The sequence below is a fragment of the Fulvia fulva genome, chromosome 13 (assembly GCF_020509005.1).
Source record: "Fulvia fulva chromosome 13, complete sequence".
Lineage (NCBI taxonomy): Eukaryota > Fungi > Ascomycota > Dothideomycetes > Mycosphaerellales > Mycosphaerellaceae > Fulvia > Fulvia fulva.
The window spans coordinates 195,061-213,360 of NC_063024.1; the positions used below are offsets into that span (position 1 = coordinate 195,061).

Sequence of the window (18,300 nt, forward strand, 5' to 3'; positions counted from 1 at the left end):
CGAACAGGCTGAGCACACGCTCCTGTGTCAAAGGCTAGATCAGTACAATAGCGAACTGGGTCAGGGAATTCCAGACCCACACATCAACGTCGAGACCAGAGACAGACAAGGGAGCGACGAGGACGGGCCCATAGCCCCATGTCGCAGACTCGATCAAAGGTGGGAGAGGGAAGGGCAGGCCCATACATCAACGGTCGAGACCACAGGCGGACAAGCGAGCGACCAGGATGTGCCCACATACCTGCGTCGAAGGACACACCTTCGGTAGGAGCGGGCAGGGCTGGTCCACGCTCGCGTGCTCTTCTTCTTCGGAGGCAGGCGTCTCGCTCTATGACCGACATACTTCTCTATCTCCCACATATATCCCACGCCTCTCCACCCCACACGCCCAGTAGTCAGTCCTCTTCCTCCAAGACATGCCATCCTCCATTTTCGCCGAAGGCATCTCGCTTCGTCACAACGATAGTGCTCCTAGTGCTCCTAGTGCTCCTAGTGTTCCTTCGACGTGTCAAGGGCTGGTGACGGAGTACATGTACGTTGCCGGCTTATAGGGTCTCGACTTTCCCTCCCCCCCCCCCCCAAAAAGCTGCTAGCCGTAAAAAATACACGCGGCGACGCGACTGCATCGGTACGGCGTTGCTACTTAGCTGTGCGCTAGCGTGTTCACGCACAGGCCTTTGCTTTAGTGATAAGGCGAAGCGCACGGTGGTAATCGATTTTGTTACCGGCGCTCGGGTGCGAGCATTCATCTTCGACGAAGGGATCTCGTTTCTCGTCAGTTATGACCCTCCTTCATCGATGCTCGGCATTCTTGATCTTCGACAGAGGTTTCTCCTTTCTCGTCAAGTTATGAGCCATCAACTTCGATGGACACCATTATCAATCCTCGACAGAGGCATCTCGTTCCCTCACAGCCATGACACGGGGTTGCGATATCCATACTTCGACGTAGGCATCTCATTTCCTCCCACCTGTCCAAAACTCGCCGCTGGTTGAGTGGCCAGCATCCCATCACGACGCAGCTAGCGCCATGTTCAACTGTTCCGTGCCACGTCGCGCAGGATGCCAGAACCGCTTGGTCAGTAAAGATAAATGTTGCCACTATACCGTGACGGTCGTGATGTATCTCTCTTTGAGGCGAAGAAGGGACGATTTCATAATATGGCCTGGTTCGTATCATACTCATCAGCTAACTTACAACCTCATCGCTCAAACTGATGCCTCCCACCCCCGTGCTGTGGCATCATCCCATTACCATTATAGCCATTGCGCCATCATGTTCGTGATGTTCGTGTGCGTTCTTTGATTATATACAATGTGGGTATCTTGTGCCAAATGCTATGATGCTTGAAGCCAACACAATTCCATCGAATATGGTTAGAGTGCGCCGATGCGAAACCCTTGAGAGCTCATGTGTGATTGCGATGTCGAGATGTAGCCAGTGGATATGCCGTGCTTCGGGTCATTATCGCCCATGAGGTTGGCCTGCGTCGCCGTCGAGTCGCTGGCGTGTCTTGAGGTCCAGTCCATTGCTGGCAAGGGCGCGTTGAGACACACACCGGTCTCGACTTCCACTCTCTTGGCAAGGATCGCAGTGTCCAGCTCCCATCGCCAGTAGATTCGCCTTCGTTTCTCATTGATGCATTCATCCGTCTTCGACACTTCGCCAGTGAAAGTACGCTCGAGCTCCAGCTCCGTCTTACGCTGCTGGCGTTTCAGCTCTTGCAGCTCTCGCTCCTGCCTCTGCGACCGCAATCGCATCCGTCGCGACTGCTCGCCTCGCAGGACATTAATCTGGCTCTCGTGCTTGTTGTCCATGTGGTCGCGCGCCCTACGTGCCTTGTCGAGCTCCGCGCGGTCTTGTTTGGTGACTTGACGGTTATGTTGCTCGCCACTGCTGTACGTGCCCGCACAGTATGCCTCCATATGCTTCAGTGCTGTGGCGTTGTCGCGCTCTTCTTTCTCTTGCAAGTCTCGCAAGTCGGACTCTGCTTTGACTTGCTTGTCCTCGGCATCGGCGATTGCTGAAGAGTGATGCTCCGCCATGTCCTCAAGCGCACTTTCGTGGTTGGTGAGCATCTCTTTTCGGTAGTGCTCGTGTTTACTGTTCAGATCCGATCGTTGCTTGTCTGCCCACGCGAGGAACCGATCTCGTTGCTCGGCTTGGACCTTCTGTAGCGAGACGTAGTCGTCACGATCCGTGATGTGTTGTGATGCGTTACCACCTGCTGATGTAACGTGGACATGCCTCGACTCATCAGACACGGCGCGGCTGCGACAATTCGATAGTGCTCCAGGCCGTTGCTGTTGATGAGAATGGATCGAATCCCTTCGTGAACTGGCGACGGAAGGCGCAATCGACATGGCTTCGTCCCATTGCTCCAGCTTATCCAGCAGGGCATTCTGCTCTTCCTGCGTCATGACATGCTCCACCAGACTGCCAGGTATTGGCTTGCCACAGCAGCTCGGTACGGCTCCGGTCTGGCACTCAATTGCGTTCTTGACTGTATTCCTCAACGCCTGAGTGCACAGCTTGTGACCACATGGTAGCTTGTGCATAGCTCGGCGTTGACTCGCGACATGGTGTGGACAGTGCGGGCAGCTGTCTGGTAGAGAGACGTCTGAACCATTCCGACTGTGCCGCCGAAGCATGCTAAGACGTCTTATGCGACGCAAGTGTCTCCTCGGCGATCCAGAATCCGGTGACGGCGGTTGCGACAAGGGCAGGGAGAAGGTCGAACGGGATGGTGTAGTGAGCGGTGAGAACGAAATGGAGTGCCTGCCGTTGGGCACACCTCGCGAGATGAACGCATCATAGTCTCGGAATGACAGCGATGCTCTTGACCGTCGGCCGGTAGCATCATGATATCCTCTATCCTTCGACAGATCCGAGAATGTCGATGTCAAGCCAGTAGACTGCGATGCTCGCGAATCGATGGACTCGGATCTGCGAGGGTAGTCCGGCCAGTATGCTTTGAACGACTTGCCATCCTGTGCTTTCTGCTCTTCGACGTCAATCCCCAGTAGCTTCGCCTGCGTCTTCAGCCTCTCATCCAACTGCTCTTCAGTGTCCCCATCAGCGATGTTCAGCACATCCAGCAGATACGAGAGGTCGGGCGCTAGCATTGTCCAGCATTATGGAGGGGATCGGTCGGGTGAGGTCCGGGTTCGTGCTTGCTAGAACATATTGTAGCGAATGGATGCGGTATACTGGAGGGTCCCTTGGTGTGGTTGCTTGTTGTGATACAGTGGTGTCTGTGACAAATGGGGCGTCGCGATGTTTCACCGGCCAGCAAATGTCGGGCTCTTCACCAACCAGAAGGCGATAATGAAAGACTCCCACAGCAGGAAGTCGGTCTTGCACAAGGCACCCACGTGGCACAGAAACGCAGGGGGGAGTGGTGCAATGCGATTGTTCGAGCACAGGACTCGCCAACTTGGGCCCAACCTTGATTCCTCCCACCTGCACGATAGACTTCACATACGCGACATTGCGCCGGAAACAGCATCGTCGCCGTTCGTCGCGTCCGGTATCCGCCATTCCGAAACATCATCGTCTTCTCGAACACCAGCAGACTCCATCCTCCATCAGCATTGTTAGGGCACGGCTGTCGAGGTGGGCACCAGTCATGCACCTCCGCGAGACAATACTGCACACTGCCGAACGGGGTCGCACTTCATGCGATGATCATTATGATACAATGACCTCCTGGAGGATGGGTATGGCATGCCTTACTCGCTGACATGACCGACGCGCCAATGATGCAGTCTCTGAGTCGAGCGACTTGGTGTTGCGTGGCGTTCCCACTCGACTGCACCTGCCTCCCCAAGTCATCGCAGCCAACGCAGCCGCCCACCTCCTTCGACTGGACGTGGCTGCGAACATGCTTCATTTCAAACATGCAGCCATCACGACCGCCCGATGCCTTTTGCCGCCCTCTGAAAACCCATCTGCGAGCCTCCAGGCCGGTCTCCAGTACCTGCACTCCAGAGGCACAGCATGTCCATTTGTCCTGCAACAAGGACACAAGAACAGTACGTACTCCGCCTACGTATAGCTAACTTCGGCACCGAAGCATCATCTTTGATGACACGATCCTTCCGCGACCAACCAGCACTGCCGTAGCACGAACTTGCGGCGCAGCAGAGCCCGTATGTGGCTAGGCGGGCCACATCCACCATTGCCAAGTCGATACCATGGATCACACGCTCACATGATCATGTGGAAGTGCAAGGTCTTCTGCGTACCCTGGCCCCTCGAACGCCATTGCGTTGCTCGAGACAAGTACGGCATAGATGACTTGCAGCAAGGCTTGAAGTCGCCCACACAGTCCAATCGATTTGTTGCATCTTTGCTTATACGCTTATCGGAATAACATCGTCACACGCATTATGTCGACGGACTGCCTTGCAGATACACGAATACCTTCTAGGTGGACTGGAGCGGTCAGTGACGACTGCCACCTCTGACGAAAGCGGTGAACGGTCAGCCTGGTGTGCCTTGCATCAACAAAGATTCGTGGCTTGATGGCTTATACACTGCAGATATGCAATTGCGGAAAGTTGCATAGATCGACAACACATACTGATTATATTCTCGAGCACGATACGGCCCACGCGTCGCACGGCAGCTATCGAACATGGTCCTATACTATCGACCAACTGAAACACTTCGGGATCGACACTCAATTGCCTACCAGGCTACCACCCATCACCCACCATGCAAGCCTCCCACCCTCACGACCACCTCAACACCGGCTTCACAACCCTCCCCTCCTCCATATCCTTCAGCGCCACCGCAAAATCCCCATAATCATACACCTTACACAACCTCTCCACCGGAAACTTCCCTTCCCTCTGCAGTCTACAATTGATGCGGAATATACTTCTGCGGCCCACTATCACCCTCCCTCCGCCCTAACCACGCCTTGCTTCCCATCAAGAACTGCTGTGGATCGAGTTTGATCTGAGCACCTGCTGGCGCCAACCCGACGGTCACTGCTGTCCCGCGGTTTGCGAGCAGGGTGAGCATCGTCTCGATTACGGAGGGCACGCCGGTGCATTCTATGGCGTAGTCGACGCCGAGGTCGTTGCTGAGGTCGCGAATGCTTGTAGGGAGGTCTGCGACTTTCGATGAGTTGAGTGGATCCGTCGCACCTAGCTCTTTCGCGAGGGGGAGCTTGTGGTCGTCGATGTCAACGCCGATGATTTGTTTCACTCCGAGGTACTTCGCTGCGATGAGAGCGGTCAAACCTACTGTTCCAAGCCCAAAAATCAAGATTGAAGAATCCGGTGAGGGCTTGAGGATGTTCTCAACCGTTCCTGCACCTGCTTCCCAGTCAGCACCCCGACCCATCCCCCATCCCCCGTCTCTCCTCTCTTCAACTCGCCAGCCCGAAACCCACACCCCATCGCCCTCAGAACCGGCACCGCTTCATCCCCCACCTCATTGGGTACCTTCACAACACTCGTCTCCTGCACAAAAGACTCTCGACTAAAACTACTCCGCCCGAAAAAAATTATGCCTTACCTCCTCCCCGTTCCTCTTCAGCCTCGCCGCCGTTCGTCGCCCCATCAGGCCTCAAGCCCGCGATGTGTAAACGCTTCCCGGGGTGGTTGGAGTGGCAGCGCCGGCAGGCTTGGCATGTTGGCAGGAGTTTATGGAGAGGAGGACGCGGTCGTTGATGTTGAGAGAGGTGGAGCGGACAGCAGAGCCGATTGCGAGGACCCGACCAGCGCCTTCGTGGCCTAGGACGAAGGGTGGTTTGGCGAGGGGAAGGTGGCCGGAGCGGACGGGACGGAGAGGTCTGGGTGGCTGATTTTGGTGAGGAGTATTGCCTGTTGTATGGCCATGGTGAGACAAGGGCTGTTTGACGGAGAGGGCTGGCTGTGGGTTGGGGTTTACTTACTACGAGAAGCTCGTTGGGTTGGAGGGCGTTGGAGATGATGGTTTGTGGTGTTCGTCAGGTATGATGACTCCCAATGCTGTGGGGTTTGTTGGTATTGGGTTGGATTTTGGGTTGTCCTTATCTCAAGCTTGAAGTCAGCACTATATTCGTGAACGACGAAGGCTTTGGTTTCGAGGTTGGAGGGGTTGGTCTTTTGGTCTGCCGTGATTATGATAGTGGCTGCAAAGGGAGTAATGGGAACAGTATGATGGATGATGGCTTCGATGAACACAAGTCGCGGGAAGTAAGACTACTTTGCTCTTTGGAATTGCAAGAGGCCCGATCTTAGGTGTACATGTACCAGCACATGGAACGCATCTGTTGTCAGATACAACGCAGCAACTTGGAGAGCTTCTCGGCGCAATTGAGGGGCTGTTAACATGTGCTGCGGTCGATCGATGCGAAGCATGTTGCAGTGTCCAGGGGTTCATGCTGCGCGAGCCTGCGCGAGCAAGCCCCTTAGTGTCAGCGAGCACTACCACTGCTCGTAGGAGCCACTGCAGCTGTAGATAGAAGTTTTGTCATCGTGGTCGGCACGCACGGGCCTGCGATGAGTCGGGAAGAAGTGTGTAGCATGGATCCGAGTATAATGATCATGCCAATGTACCTCGGGCGCTGACAGCTTTGCTATTTCCGCAACCCCAACAACCTCTCAGCATTCCCAAACGCAAACCCCTCCATCTCCTCCCTCCCCAACAACCCACTCCCCGCCAACTCCTGCACAAACTCCCACCCCACCTCGTTCCCCACAAAAGGATAATCCACACTATACATAACCCTCTCCGGCCTCGTCACCTTCAACAACATCTCAAACGTCGACGCTCACATGAAAGAAGCCCGCCACCGTCACCCAAATATTCCTATCCCACACCTCTGCAAATGTGGTCCCGTTGCGAATCCGGTTGTCGTCCACGCGGTCGATCATCATGGGGAGGTTCTCGCCTTCGTGGCCGAGGACTATTTTGAGGTTGGGGAATTTGGAGAAGAGGCCGGCGGCGCAGAGGCGGATGATGTGGAAGCCGACGTCGACGTGTCAGCCCCAGGCGGAGGCTCCTAGGCGGCCGACGATGCTTGTGGGGTAGTTTCCGGCGAATTGTTGCTGTAATGCGGCTGGAGATGGAGGGGATGGGTGGAGATAGATTGGTACGTCTAGACGCTCTGCTGTCTCGAAGACGGGCCAGAAAGTCTCGTTATCATAGTACGTCCCGTCCATTAGGTGGTTATCGATCATCGCGCCGACCAGGCCGAGATCTTTCACGGCTCGCTCGGGTTCCACTGCTGCTTCCTTTGGGAATGCCATGGGCAACGCTGCAAAGCCGCTGAAGCGAGAAGGGTTGGCGGCCATTGCTTGGGCGAGCTCGGTGGATCTCTTGTCTCAAGGCTCTCAGCCAAGTCGGGCTAGACCGTCGGCTCAGACCACACACTGCAGGAAACCTTACAATCTCCTTCTATCTTCCTACACTTCATCATCGCCATCACAGAATCACCAGACGTTGGCTAACGACTACAAAGAGTATTATGCCACAGAAGGCAATACTCGCGATGCCGGCCTCACCTCACCTCCTCACCATGGCGTCTTCGGCCAAGCTGGTGGGATGCCGACTGCCGCTCAAGACGTGACATGCAGCTTGCATTTTAAGCGGTATAGGCGGGCAGGAACACGCTATGGCACGTTGCTACCTCAGTACGCGCGATGATATTCCGCACTTGGTGTTGATGCCATCGAGGGCGTTAGGTTAATGTTTTCCCACGTTCTTTCACTCATCTTCATCTCCTCTACAAACAACTTCGGCCAACAGTACAGCATCTCGCAGCAACTCCAAGGCCTCATGATAGCCGAGGGTAAACATTGAGGGTGTGGCGTTTTGTCGAAGCGGACCTGTGATCCTCGTTTGTCAGCCAGCCCAGAGGCCAATACACGATGGCAGCGTCTTCTGCCACGAGCGAAGAAGAGAAGCAAGCAGAGTCGATGGATGTTGAGAAGCGGCATCATGGCGACAAATTCGACGAGCAGATTGGAAAGGATGTGCCCTGCTTAGTGGTTGAAAAGGGTCCAGACGCAACCACCACGCCACTTGCACCTCCAGCGCTACAAGATGGCGGCCTTCGAGCATGGCTTCAAGTCGCAGGCTCCTTCCTGGTATTCGGCAATCTTTGGGGCTTCACGTTCGCTTTTGGCTCTTTCCAGTCTTACTATGAGCTCGACTTCCTCGCTGGTACATCCGCATCGACCATCTCGTGGATTGGGACTGCGACAGTCTTCCTTCTCATCCTCATAGGAGTCTTCTCTGGCCCACTGTTCGATCTTGGATACTTCCGGACTATGCTACTCGCCGGGGCCTTCATGGAGACCCTGTCCGTCTTCTTGATGAGTGTCTGCCACAACTACTGGCAACTCATGCTGGCGCAAGGTGTCCTTCAAGGTCTCGGAAATGGCCTCCTGTATTTGCCTGGTCTAGCACTGGTCGGACGATCGTTTAAGAAGAATCGTGCGATCGCAATGGGCGTTACGACTTGCGGAGCGCCAGTCGGTGGCGTGATCTATACTCTGGTTTTCGAGCAGCTGATCTCGAAAACATCCTTCGGCTGGACTGTCAGAATCATGGGCTTCGTTATGCTGGCATCGTACTGCATCTCGTTCCCTCTGTTGCTTTGGGGCGTTAAGAATCTCGGCGGTCTTGCTTCGGGCACGCCGCGCAAGCTATTCGACCGAGCAGCGCTCACAGATGTGCCATTCTGGGCGTACAGCACGGCCAACTTCTTTATCTTCTGCGGCTACATGGTACCATTCACGTTCATCCCATCATATGGACAGGTCATTATGGGCATGAGTCGAAGCTCTTCGCTATACGTCGCAATGGTCGCACAGGCCAGCAGCGTCCTCGGGCGACTGGTGGCTGGATACACGGCTTCCAAAATCGGCGTCCTCATCCCATGGATCAGCTGCGTCACCTGCAGTGCAATGTTCTGCATCGCTTGGATTGGAGTCGACAGTGTTGGCGGGTTCTACGCTATCGCTGCACTGTACGGCTGCTTCAGTGGTGCGCTGATTCCGCTACCTCCCAGCGTCTTCCCAGTTGTCTGTCCAGACCAGAAAGTCTTTGGAGCTCGTCTAGGCATGGCGCAGGCTGTGGGCTCTGTTGCTAGTCTGATCGGGTCACCTATTGCTGCAGCTTTGGCAGATGCATCGAGCAGTGGTGGCCAGCCAAGCTATCTGGGGCTACAGCTGTTCAGCGGGCTCATCATGCTTGCTGGTGCCATCAATCTGGTCTTTCTATGGATTGTGCTGGCGAAGCGAAGCAACGGAGGCAGTAAACTGATCTGACAGAATTCTATATATTTCGCTAAGTCGACATGTGTAAATGCTCCCAGCACTTCCCGGACTCCAACGCTATGCATCACACTACCGAGCAGACCCGACTACTTCCCGACGTCATGGAGCCAAGAACGTTGTGTCGGCCTAGCAGAGTAGTGGCTAACGTTGACCAATGCCTGCAGCTGCTCATCTCCCAATACCATCACATCCCTAGCGACAAACCATCTCAACCCCTCTGAGCACGGCGGCGTCGTCAAGCTGCCACTATACGACCAATAGCTGTGGTACTCAGCAACCTCATGGAGCGCTAAACTCGGCCGACAGCCCTTCACACTTCTCTTATGAGATCCATGCTCCTCCAGCGCCGGGAACTGTCCAAACTGCTCAAAGAACGTACTCGTCACATTCCGCGACCCAGAACTCGGATCAAACCGGAACGCAACAACAGCTTTCGGATTCCCCTGCGCATCAACATGCACAAAATGCATTTCCCCAGTAGACCGATCCCCATCAATCACATGTTCAGCCGGGACATGCGTATGGAAAGAATCCAGATAAACCCTCTCGCCATCAAAATCCAGCGATGGCAGAGCAGTGTTGTCTCCTTCGGGCCGATCGACTACGAATTTTATCCCGTGGCCGGTGTTGCTGATTTGACCGGCCCAGTCGCCTTCGTAGTTGAACAGAGGGATGTGAGGACCGCCCATTGATTGGGAGGTGAGGGCTATGGGGGATTGGTGCATGCCGTCGTGGCAGAGGATGTTGGCTTGGTCGTCGTCGGCCCAGTGGGTTGGGGTGTCGTAGGACCAGGGGGAGGTGCTGCTGGAGCGTTTGGTGAGGTGGGATATGTCGCAGGCGAGGGAGGACGATGCGAGGAGCAGCACGATTGAGCTGATGGTGGTTGTGGTACGCATTTTGACGACCGCAAGGAAGCTCTGTTGTGGAATGTTGATCAGGTCGGACGTTCTGATATTTGCCAGGGCGCGATGGATTTACGATGATGGTAAGATATCTGCCAGTATCGAGGTCGACACCTTTATATCGATTCCTCCAGCCTCAAACCAGCAACCCGCTCGACTCCACGATGCACTTTCTGCCCTCCCTTCTCCGCGCAGCTCACCCAGCCTTTCCGTCTCGTTGTCGTGCCGGAGATCGTTGAGACCTTGGTATGGACCCGCTCTCATAGGCGAGACGTTCGTTAACGCTCGCCTGTATAGCACAACCCTTGCCGGTGGCGTGACACAACGGACTTTCACTCTTGGCTTGAGGGGATCACTGGGGACGATGCACGAGCGGTCTTCTTTGCGAGATTTAGATGGATCTGGAACTTGTGGAGTTGCAGGTTAGGCGTTCGTCGCGACTGGCTGGGCTTTATGGGTTCGCAGGCCAACGCATGGGTACCACGCGGTCTTCACGGGTGAGCGAGGGGAATTGGATGCCTCATTGTTCTTCCGGTCAGGCCTAGGGGGCTGGGTGTGCTATACCTGGATCTTGGGGATGTCGAGTTGCGGGCCTGACGTCGTCTTCAGTGTGCCCCATCACTTCCCACGTGGGCATTTCATCTCTGTAGACCGACTATTTCCGCCCGACTACCCAGGTTCCCACGGAGATGGCAATCCGCCATGTTCTTCAACAATCCCGAAGGAGGTCCAGGAAACAATACCATTGTTCAGCACATGGCACACCATGCCCAGACGGCGCTACTGCGTCCCAACAATCTCGCGTGAGAGGCCAGACGCGACGTTGAGCTGTAGCAACCCCATGTCGCACAGAAATGCTGCAGCTCGTGCTGACTGGAGGCTTGGTGGTAGGGCTGGAAGTGCTCGAAGATAACTGGCTGACGTGTGCCGCCATTCGCTTGTGGGTCAGCTAAGCCAACATATGGGTGTGCCGGAATTGGCAAATGCTTGAACTGAGCAATGAGAGGAGATATTTCTGCTGCTGGTGTGCTGCGCATTTGGGGCCTCATGGAAGTGATTGCGGCGTTGCCGATTGACCAGTGATCATCGTCAGGCAGCGGTTCTTCTCTCGTTGACCTCCTCCAAGACAGCGTATCGCCTGCGGGCCGATCTACCATACATCGTCGCGAAGATGAGACCAAGTATAGTGATTTCCTACTTCCAGTAACGGACATCGCCGCAGATGGTGGCCCTCACGCAGTCTCTTAAGAAGGTGTCGAGATCGACTGTCGCCAATTCCTCGCACGCAACATCATGCCACGCTCTGCGTTTGGTTACGGCCTGACATATTCCGCCTTCAACTCCTTGTCGCCAAGCACAGCGTGGACGCTCTCAGCAGATCTTTCGCGATCTTCGCCACGCCCAGAGATTTTCGTGTCGGGGGCCGTCCAGTCCCTCTTCGACACGATCGCAACGGCGTCCGTACAAGTCTGTAATACGAACTCTGTGCAAGCCGTGGAGGTGACACAGCTGCCTGTGAGGTTTCCTCCCTGGTAATGAGGCATTGCAGCATTCCAGAGGTTTCAGCAAGGCCGCGTATGCGCCGAACGCATGCAGGGGTGTTGGGGTCATACGAAAGCGCAGCAGTGCGAGTCGCCGTGTTGCCGATCGATGTCGTACGTCGGAGAGAACCTGGAGGATGCTGCTGAGGTTGCGGGTCGAGCTCAAGTCGTGATGGCAGAGTCCATGAAAGTGTCTCTTGGTCACACACCAATGACCATGTCCCCGAGCAATGGAAAACGTTGGCTGAGAAGTAGTGCCAGATCGGATATCAGCATAAACTACATCATCGACCATGTTACTCTACCACAACGGTATCGTACCATCACCCGCTTTCTAAAACACCATACCCTTGACCTGCTTCCTCTGCCTCGTATCAATATTCCGCCACATAAGAATAGCAGCCAAAGCAATCGCAAGAATTCCCGTAGCAGCCGCACACATAAGCCTCTGCGTATCACCATAAGCCCTAACAATAGCATCGCCAGTAGGAGTTCCCACATAACTAAGCTGCACATCAAGCATTTGGTAAATCTCCCCAAACGCAGTGGCATTCGACGACACTTCCACTGGCAAATACTGCAACAGCTTGTCGGGGAAATTAGCCTGCCAGATAGCTGCGGCGATGGTTGAGCCGATGGCACCGCCGATCTGCGATGAGGTGCCTTGGATGGCCAGTGTCATTGCCACGAATTGATGCGTCGTAGCAGCCATGCCGGCAACTTGCTCGCAGATAACCAGAGTGCCTCCGCCGATGGCGATGAAGATCTGGCACATGACGATGTAGCCAACACCAACACCGGGTTGTCTGAAGTAGATCATGAGTCCTACACCCATAGCAGTTACAGGCCAGCCGAAGAGGATAGCCTGCCACTTGAAGCCACCAGTCTTCAAGAGGATGAAGCCCGCAACGAAGGACCACGTACAGGATCCGATGCTGTAGATGTTCTGGATGTAACCCGTGCGCACAATATCCTGACCGACGACAACCTGGACGAAACTGCTGAAGTAGTTGTTCCAGAGGTAGAACTCGACGAAGAGCACGGCTGCGAGAATGTTGGCGCCGAGGATTGTGCGGTCTTTGAGAAGTGCCCAGGGGAAGAAGGTGACCGGGGCGAGGAAAGCTTCGTAAAGACCGAAGGCGATGATGAGGAGGGCGCCGACGATGATTAGAGCGATGATGAAGGGGGTTCTCCAACCGTCAGGTTGGCGGGTGTAGATTGAGAAGGGTAGGAGGAAGAGAGCCAGTCCGATGCAAAGCGTTAGCAGACCAAGGGCGTCGGTCTCGATGAGGTAGTATTTGATGGACTGGACGACGGTGCGTCCACTTCTTGGGCGTTCGGGCATGATTCCTGTCTTGCGCGCTTTACGCTCGTAGTATCGAAGGATGAGGAACAGAGGCAAGCTGCTGACGGGAGTGACGATTGCCCAGGTGCCGAAAGCCCATCGCCAGTCGATGTCGAGGAATGTGTTTGCGAAGTAGCCGGCGATCCAGGAGGTGATGATGTAGGGAGAGGCGATGAATGCGAACATCAGACCTCTGCTCTTGAGTTGCGATGTGTCTGCGATGAGAATAGCCATGACAGCCGAGCGACCGTTGCCACTGGAACGACGATTAGCGTGGTGTTCTGTGTTCATGCGGAAAGCAGGATACATACCCAAGGTAGTTGAACACCTCAGCAGCAGCATACGTCTCAGGATTCTGACAGCTTGCCATCATGATCATACCAAGAGTCATAGCACCGACCATAAGCGCGTACGCCTCTGATCGTCCCCAGATGTCCATGACCTTGGCTAGAGGTACTCGCCAAATGCCACCAATAATACCGGCCATAATGGGTGTGACACCAACGAGAGAATGCGCGGCGAAATCCGACAGCACGTAAGGTTGCATCAGGGAAGTCGCAGTGTTCTCTAGCGCATCCAGGAAGTACAAAATCCAGATCCTGCTCGTGATCAGTATTGGGAGCCGACTTGCAGACTGTAGCCGAGCTTACATCGCGTAGACTGCGAAGAGAGCGCTCCTCGGCCAGACTTGACAGACGGCCTCCGACTTCTGCACTCCCCACTGGGTGTTCTCCTTGTGTACCAGCTCATCATCACCGTCGCTCTCGACATCCGGTCGCAGGGATGTCTGTCGCAGCGTAGTCTGAGCATTAACATCGCCCTTCTCAGCTTCGACTTCAAGAGGTAGATTCGTCGTATGGTTCTGAGTGGCAACACCAACCACTGGCGCCACAGGCTTGGGCGCAAACCTACTAAAGAGACCCATGATCACAGCAACAACGATGGCTATGAGTCCTGATGAGGTTATGATAAGGATGCAAGATCAGATAAGATGGAGCAGCCACCAGGACTTATAACCAGGAAGGAAAGGCAATGGTCTCGTAGCTCCCGAACATGGCGTTCCCTCGTGGTGGTCCCAAGGAACAGGGTGCCCACATGGCCAAGCACAGTCTCTGCAGGCGAAAGCGTGGGACAAGGTCTCAAGGTGTGCATAGCCGCGGTCAAAACAGCGAACAAGCATCTTCCTCCACCACTCCATAAGCGACAGTCACGATCCTTCACAGCACGTTGGGAAGCATCGTACCAGAAGTCGCGTGTGAAAGTCCCTCCTAGCGATTCCAGGCGTTGCCCAGAAAGGCAAGATTCCAGCTCATCAGATTTTTCACCCCAAGACGATGGATCCTGCCACGCTGCGCATGATCGCGTTGCGGCACTCGCCCGAGGCCTGGCAGGTGTGCTGCGACGTTGATAGGTGTGCTTACTGCATGGCCAAGTATTGCCCAGACAGGCCGGCTAAAGACTCGCAGGACCCAGACTGGATGATCTGTTCGATCTAAGGTTATCTGGCATAATCTGATCCGCTTCGCATGGTCAAGTGAATGTTACTGCGCGGGATAATTCCTTGATATGGTCTAGTTGTGGCGTGAAGATGTGCGCCAACAATGCAGAAGCGACTGCAAGAGAGGTGTGAGAGGATGGTTCTTGGTGCGATGTGAGAGACGATATCGGCGGAGGGAAATTGGGAGGCTCCGATGTCGTTGTTTCCGCCGGGAATGAATGTCCAGCGTGATCACATCTCAGCACGCCAGGGCTGGTATGCCCTGTGCCAAACGTTTGCAATGCTACACCTCTCTGCATACCTACACGATAACATCAAACCTCCAAAGCAACACTCCCCTTCAAATCCCTCGAACTCGCCCCCACCGAAAACGTCTACACTCCCTTCGCAACCGCCCACTTCTGCGCCACAATATCCCAAAAACTAACATCCCTCCTCCTCACACTAAACGTCACCTCCCTCTCCTCGCCCGGCTGTAATTTCACTTTCTCAAACCCCCTCAACTGCCTCGGCGGCTGTTGTGCCTCCGCCGGGTACGAAACATAAAGCTGCGCGACCTCCGCACCCTCTACAGTCCCCGTATTCTTAACGGAAGCGGTGATGGACGCAACTTCATCGAAGAGGTCGGATGTGCCGCCGAGGGCGAGGTGCCCGGTGAGGTAAGTTGAGGAGAGGGCCGTGGTATTTTTGGATGCGAGGGTTGAGGTGGTGTATGTGAAGGTTGTGTAGGAGAGGCCGCTGGGGTGTTGTGTTAGTAGACTGATGTGCTGAGGGAGGGGGTTGTGCTTACTCGAACGGGTATCGAACAGTCTTGTTCTGAGCGTCGAAGTAGCGGTAGTCGATGTGGACACCTTCGCGGTAGTCGGAAGCGTAATTGTCGTATGATGGTGTCAATGCTGTTCCAGTGCCACCAATGCTGAAGCCACCGCCACCTCCGCCTCCGCCTCCGCCTCCGCCTCCGCCAGCCATCGATGAGTCCGAGCTAGAACCACCACCGCCAGGCGCGCCGCCCACGCTAGTAGAGTTATCGCTCATGCTCGGCATACCACCGCCACCATCCAATGTATCATTCATCAGCCAGCGGATCATACCACCGTCCGCTCGGGCCCTTGCCGAGATCGCTTCGTACGGTGTGATAGCATAGCCCATAGAGCCTTGACCACTTCCGCCTCCAGTGGCAAGCTGACCTTGGTATGGGTCGTCCATGCCCATGACTGAGAACGCAAAGTTTGGTCCAGCGATTTCCGGTCCAGCGTGAGCGCCGAAGAGACTGATGACATTGTTGTTCTTGAGGAGGACCAATGAGTCCCTTCCCACCTCCCTGATAAGCTTCGCATGGTCTGCGCGGACGCTTCTGTACTCCATCGTCGACGCCTGCGATTACTGCCGCCCATTATCGAGTCCCGAGAAGTGGAACCCAATAGCGTTCCGCACAGCCACGTCATCAAGTCGAGCTTGTGTGCAGGAGCCGTTGGCGATACCCGCGTTGAGAATGTCGGCGGTCCAGTAGTTGCTGGAGCCAAAGTCGAGACCAGCATTGGCACAGCCATACGATGTGGTTTGCGAGTTGACATCGGGCATCACTAGGCCTAGGAACCCGAGCTCTTCCTTGAGGAGACCGCTCACGAGCTTGCTGTTTTCGCAAGACAAGGTACCGTTGACCCTGGTCATCGCACCCGTGACGGCTTCCATGCCAGCGCGAGTGGCATCTGCAAAGGGCCAGAGGTATCATTCGTGCATTGTCTTATCGTCGGCATTGCTAGTATAAAAATCAGAAGTCGTGGAAGAAAGGCCGGATGAACGATTGGTTTCCTGTTCATTAAGCAGCAGATGGCGTCCAATGGTGATGACTCCAGCTGAGTTCATGCCTTTGACAGTCTTCTCCATGCAGATGCCGTTGAGGAAGGGATCGGGAGTGAAGCCTTCGGCTGTACGGCCACCGTAAGGTGGGCGACCGAGTGGACCAGCCACAGGACCGTTGATAACTATTGGATTGCGCGCCTGGTCTTATCGCCCTACTTACCATTGCTACCCATATCATAGAATTCCTTCCCGGCAGCCTTTGCCTCGGCCTCGAAATGATCTTTGTCCCAGGTCATGGCCAAAGCACCGCCCATGGGGAAAGATGAGACATAGTACTGCTGGTTGATACCAGCGAAGCCATCCTTGTTAGCATACGGTGTCCATCGGAACCTTAGGAACAGAGCAAACTGGCCTTTGTCGAGATGTTGCAAGAACAGACGACGTTGACATTCGAAAAGACACGATGACGACTCCCCGGTATGCGAAACACGGCCGTCGCCAGGCACGAGCCTTCAACTTAGGGCTTCGGGGCAATGTCCCCGGCATCGTAGCATTTTCGCGAAACAATTCCTTTTCCTTGTAGCACCGTTTCGTTGAGACGATAGCCAACGTGGCCTTCAAATCTTCGCTGCGTCAATTCGAGCGGACGTCAAATGATCTGCGTGAAGCGCCTCATCCGCCACGAGGGAGTGGTGATCCTCGGCTGTTCCTGGTGGCAGTGGCGGCGGCTGTTTCTCCAGCGTGGCAACACCTGCATCGTCCATCAATCGTCATTCTTCTGCATTGGGTTGAGGCCACTGTCCGCTTCTGTGCACGTCGGCAATCAAGCAGAAGATCTTGTCGCCATGAATGACAATGTGCTTCTGACACCTTGTCAGCTACATTCATGGTGCAGCAGGAACAAGGTCGCGAGAGGTAAGGGCTGTGCAGATGGCTGACGGCGATGCCAGTACAGTACCCGATGGCGTTTCTCGGACTCTGCGGATTGTCGAGGAGCAGTCGCTTACCATGGTCATAGTGGACTGCATGCATGTGATAGGATGCAGGAGTCCAGCAGCTGAAAGGTGAAGTGAACACAAACCGAACCGCGGCCAAACTCAAAAGCAGCACTGTCCCCCCATCTTCACATCATCAAGTCTGAGCCAACTTCGACAACATCTTATTACACTTCTTCAACACTATGGACATCTTATTTGGGCGTCGCTCCGAGGCGTGGGTGCATCAACGGTCACCCCCCGTCGTCTCCAACGCAAACTCACCATCCTCCAAGACCGGCTCCTGGCTCTCGACCGAAAACTCCTCCACAAGCACAAGCGCGAGCACACCTTCGGACCAAGCTCCTACCATCGCGGACTCTCTGATACGACTCATCCACGACTACGTAGCTGCCGTGAACGACCGCAACTGGGATGACTTCAAAAGACTGGAAGCTTACTTCCACCCTTCTTTCACCACCGAGTGCCGATTCACTTGCAAGCTCCAGCCCTTTCAGGAGACCATCGACACCTTGAAGGATCTTGTCGAGGTCTCGCCCAACTTCTACATCAAGCTCCATGAGGCTTCCGCCAAGCTTGACGATCGAGAACGGACGGCATTCGTCTTCCTTCACTCGGACTGGGTCGATGCACCGCCGGGCCAGACCATTATCAGCATGCAGGTCTTCGAGTGGAGACATGTCGATGGCATGTGGCTCTGCTACAAGTCCAATGTCATGCGAGGGCTGGACGACATGGTCTGAGGGCGCTGTCTGTGCCATATATTGGCCCTACCCTTCATTGCGACCAACCTGGCCTTGATTAGTGATCATAGTCGATCCCACCAAGGCATCGACGGCACAATCGGCGTCAGCCCTCGATGCAAGTCTTCAGACGGCGAGCTGAGTGCTGAAGTCATGATGATGTAGGATGGTTTTGCTCAGCTCGTCTGCAG

The 18,300-nt window shown here is 55.0% G+C and overlaps 9 protein-coding genes across 9 annotated transcripts; 2 read left to right on the plus strand and 7 right to left on the minus strand.

Annotated features, from left to right (window-relative positions):
* Positions 1-1,377: 1,377 nt before the first annotated feature.
* CLAFUR5_14139 (uncharacterized protein) lies at positions 1,378-3,126 on the minus strand (the record flags this gene model as incomplete). The annotated part of the gene is made up of 1 exon (XM_047913287.1): positions 1,378-3,126. The coding sequence occupies one exon, from the start codon at positions 3,124-3,126 to the stop codon at positions 1,378-1,380; it is 1,749 nt and encodes a 582-aa protein (XP_047769242.1).
* Positions 3,127-4,864: 1,738 nt separating this feature from the next.
* Positions 4,865-5,356, minus strand: CLAFUR5_14140 (All-trans-retinol dehydrogenase [NAD(+)] ADH4; the record flags this gene model as incomplete). Its single annotated transcript, XM_047913288.1, has 1 exon — positions 4,865-5,356. The coding sequence occupies one exon, from the start codon at positions 5,354-5,356 to the stop codon at positions 4,865-4,867; it is 492 nt and encodes a 163-aa protein (XP_047769553.1).
* Positions 5,357-6,575: 1,219 nt separating this feature from the next.
* Positions 6,576-6,873, minus strand: CLAFUR5_14141 (Decarboxylase orsB; the record flags this gene model as incomplete). The annotated part of the gene is made up of 2 exons (XM_047913289.1): positions 6,576-6,743; positions 6,775-6,873. The coding sequence occupies 2 exons, from the start codon at positions 6,871-6,873 to the stop codon at positions 6,576-6,578; spliced, it is 267 nt and encodes an 88-aa protein (XP_047769554.1).
* Positions 6,874-6,981: 108 nt separating this feature from the next.
* On the minus strand, positions 6,982-7,293 carry CLAFUR5_14142 (Decarboxylase orsB; the record flags this gene model as incomplete). Its single annotated transcript, XM_047913290.1, has 1 exon — positions 6,982-7,293. The coding sequence occupies one exon, from the start codon at positions 7,291-7,293 to the stop codon at positions 6,982-6,984; it is 312 nt and encodes a 103-aa protein (XP_047769551.1).
* A 576-nt stretch (positions 7,294-7,869) lies between these two features.
* On the plus strand, positions 7,870-9,273 carry CLAFUR5_14143 (MFS-type transporter pynF; the record flags this gene model as incomplete). The annotated part of the gene is made up of 1 exon (XM_047913291.1): positions 7,870-9,273. The coding sequence occupies one exon, from the start codon at positions 7,870-7,872 to the stop codon at positions 9,271-9,273; it is 1,404 nt and encodes a 467-aa protein (XP_047769552.1).
* A 95-nt stretch (positions 9,274-9,368) lies between these two features.
* On the minus strand, positions 9,369-10,178 carry CLAFUR5_14144 (Carbonic anhydrase; the record flags this gene model as incomplete). The annotated part of the gene is made up of 1 exon (XM_047913292.1): positions 9,369-10,178. One exon carries the CDS (start codon positions 10,176-10,178, stop codon positions 9,369-9,371), a length of 810 nt encoding a protein of 269 aa, XP_047769556.1.
* A 1,881-nt stretch (positions 10,179-12,059) lies between these two features.
* Positions 12,060-13,995, minus strand: CLAFUR5_14145 (MFS siderochrome iron transporter 1; the record flags this gene model as incomplete). The annotated part of the gene is made up of 3 exons (XM_047913293.1): positions 12,060-13,326; positions 13,382-13,696; positions 13,721-13,995. The coding sequence occupies 3 exons, from the start codon at positions 13,993-13,995 to the stop codon at positions 12,060-12,062; spliced, it is 1,857 nt and encodes a 618-aa protein (XP_047769557.1).
* Positions 13,996-14,942: 947 nt separating this feature from the next.
* CLAFUR5_14146 (putative beta-glucosidase D) lies at positions 14,943-16,685 on the minus strand (the record flags this gene model as incomplete). The annotated part of the gene is made up of 5 exons (XM_047913294.1): positions 14,943-15,306; positions 15,359-15,889; positions 15,953-16,277; positions 16,371-16,496; positions 16,592-16,685. The coding sequence occupies 5 exons, from the start codon at positions 16,683-16,685 to the stop codon at positions 14,943-14,945; spliced, it is 1,440 nt and encodes a 479-aa protein (XP_047769555.1).
* An 866-nt stretch (positions 16,686-17,551) lies between these two features.
* Positions 17,552-18,109, plus strand: CLAFUR5_14147 (uncharacterized protein; the record flags this gene model as incomplete). The annotated part of the gene is made up of 1 exon (XM_047913295.1): positions 17,552-18,109. One exon carries the CDS (start codon positions 17,552-17,554, stop codon positions 18,107-18,109), a length of 558 nt encoding a protein of 185 aa, XP_047769627.1.
* Positions 18,110-18,300: the final 191 nt, after the last annotated feature.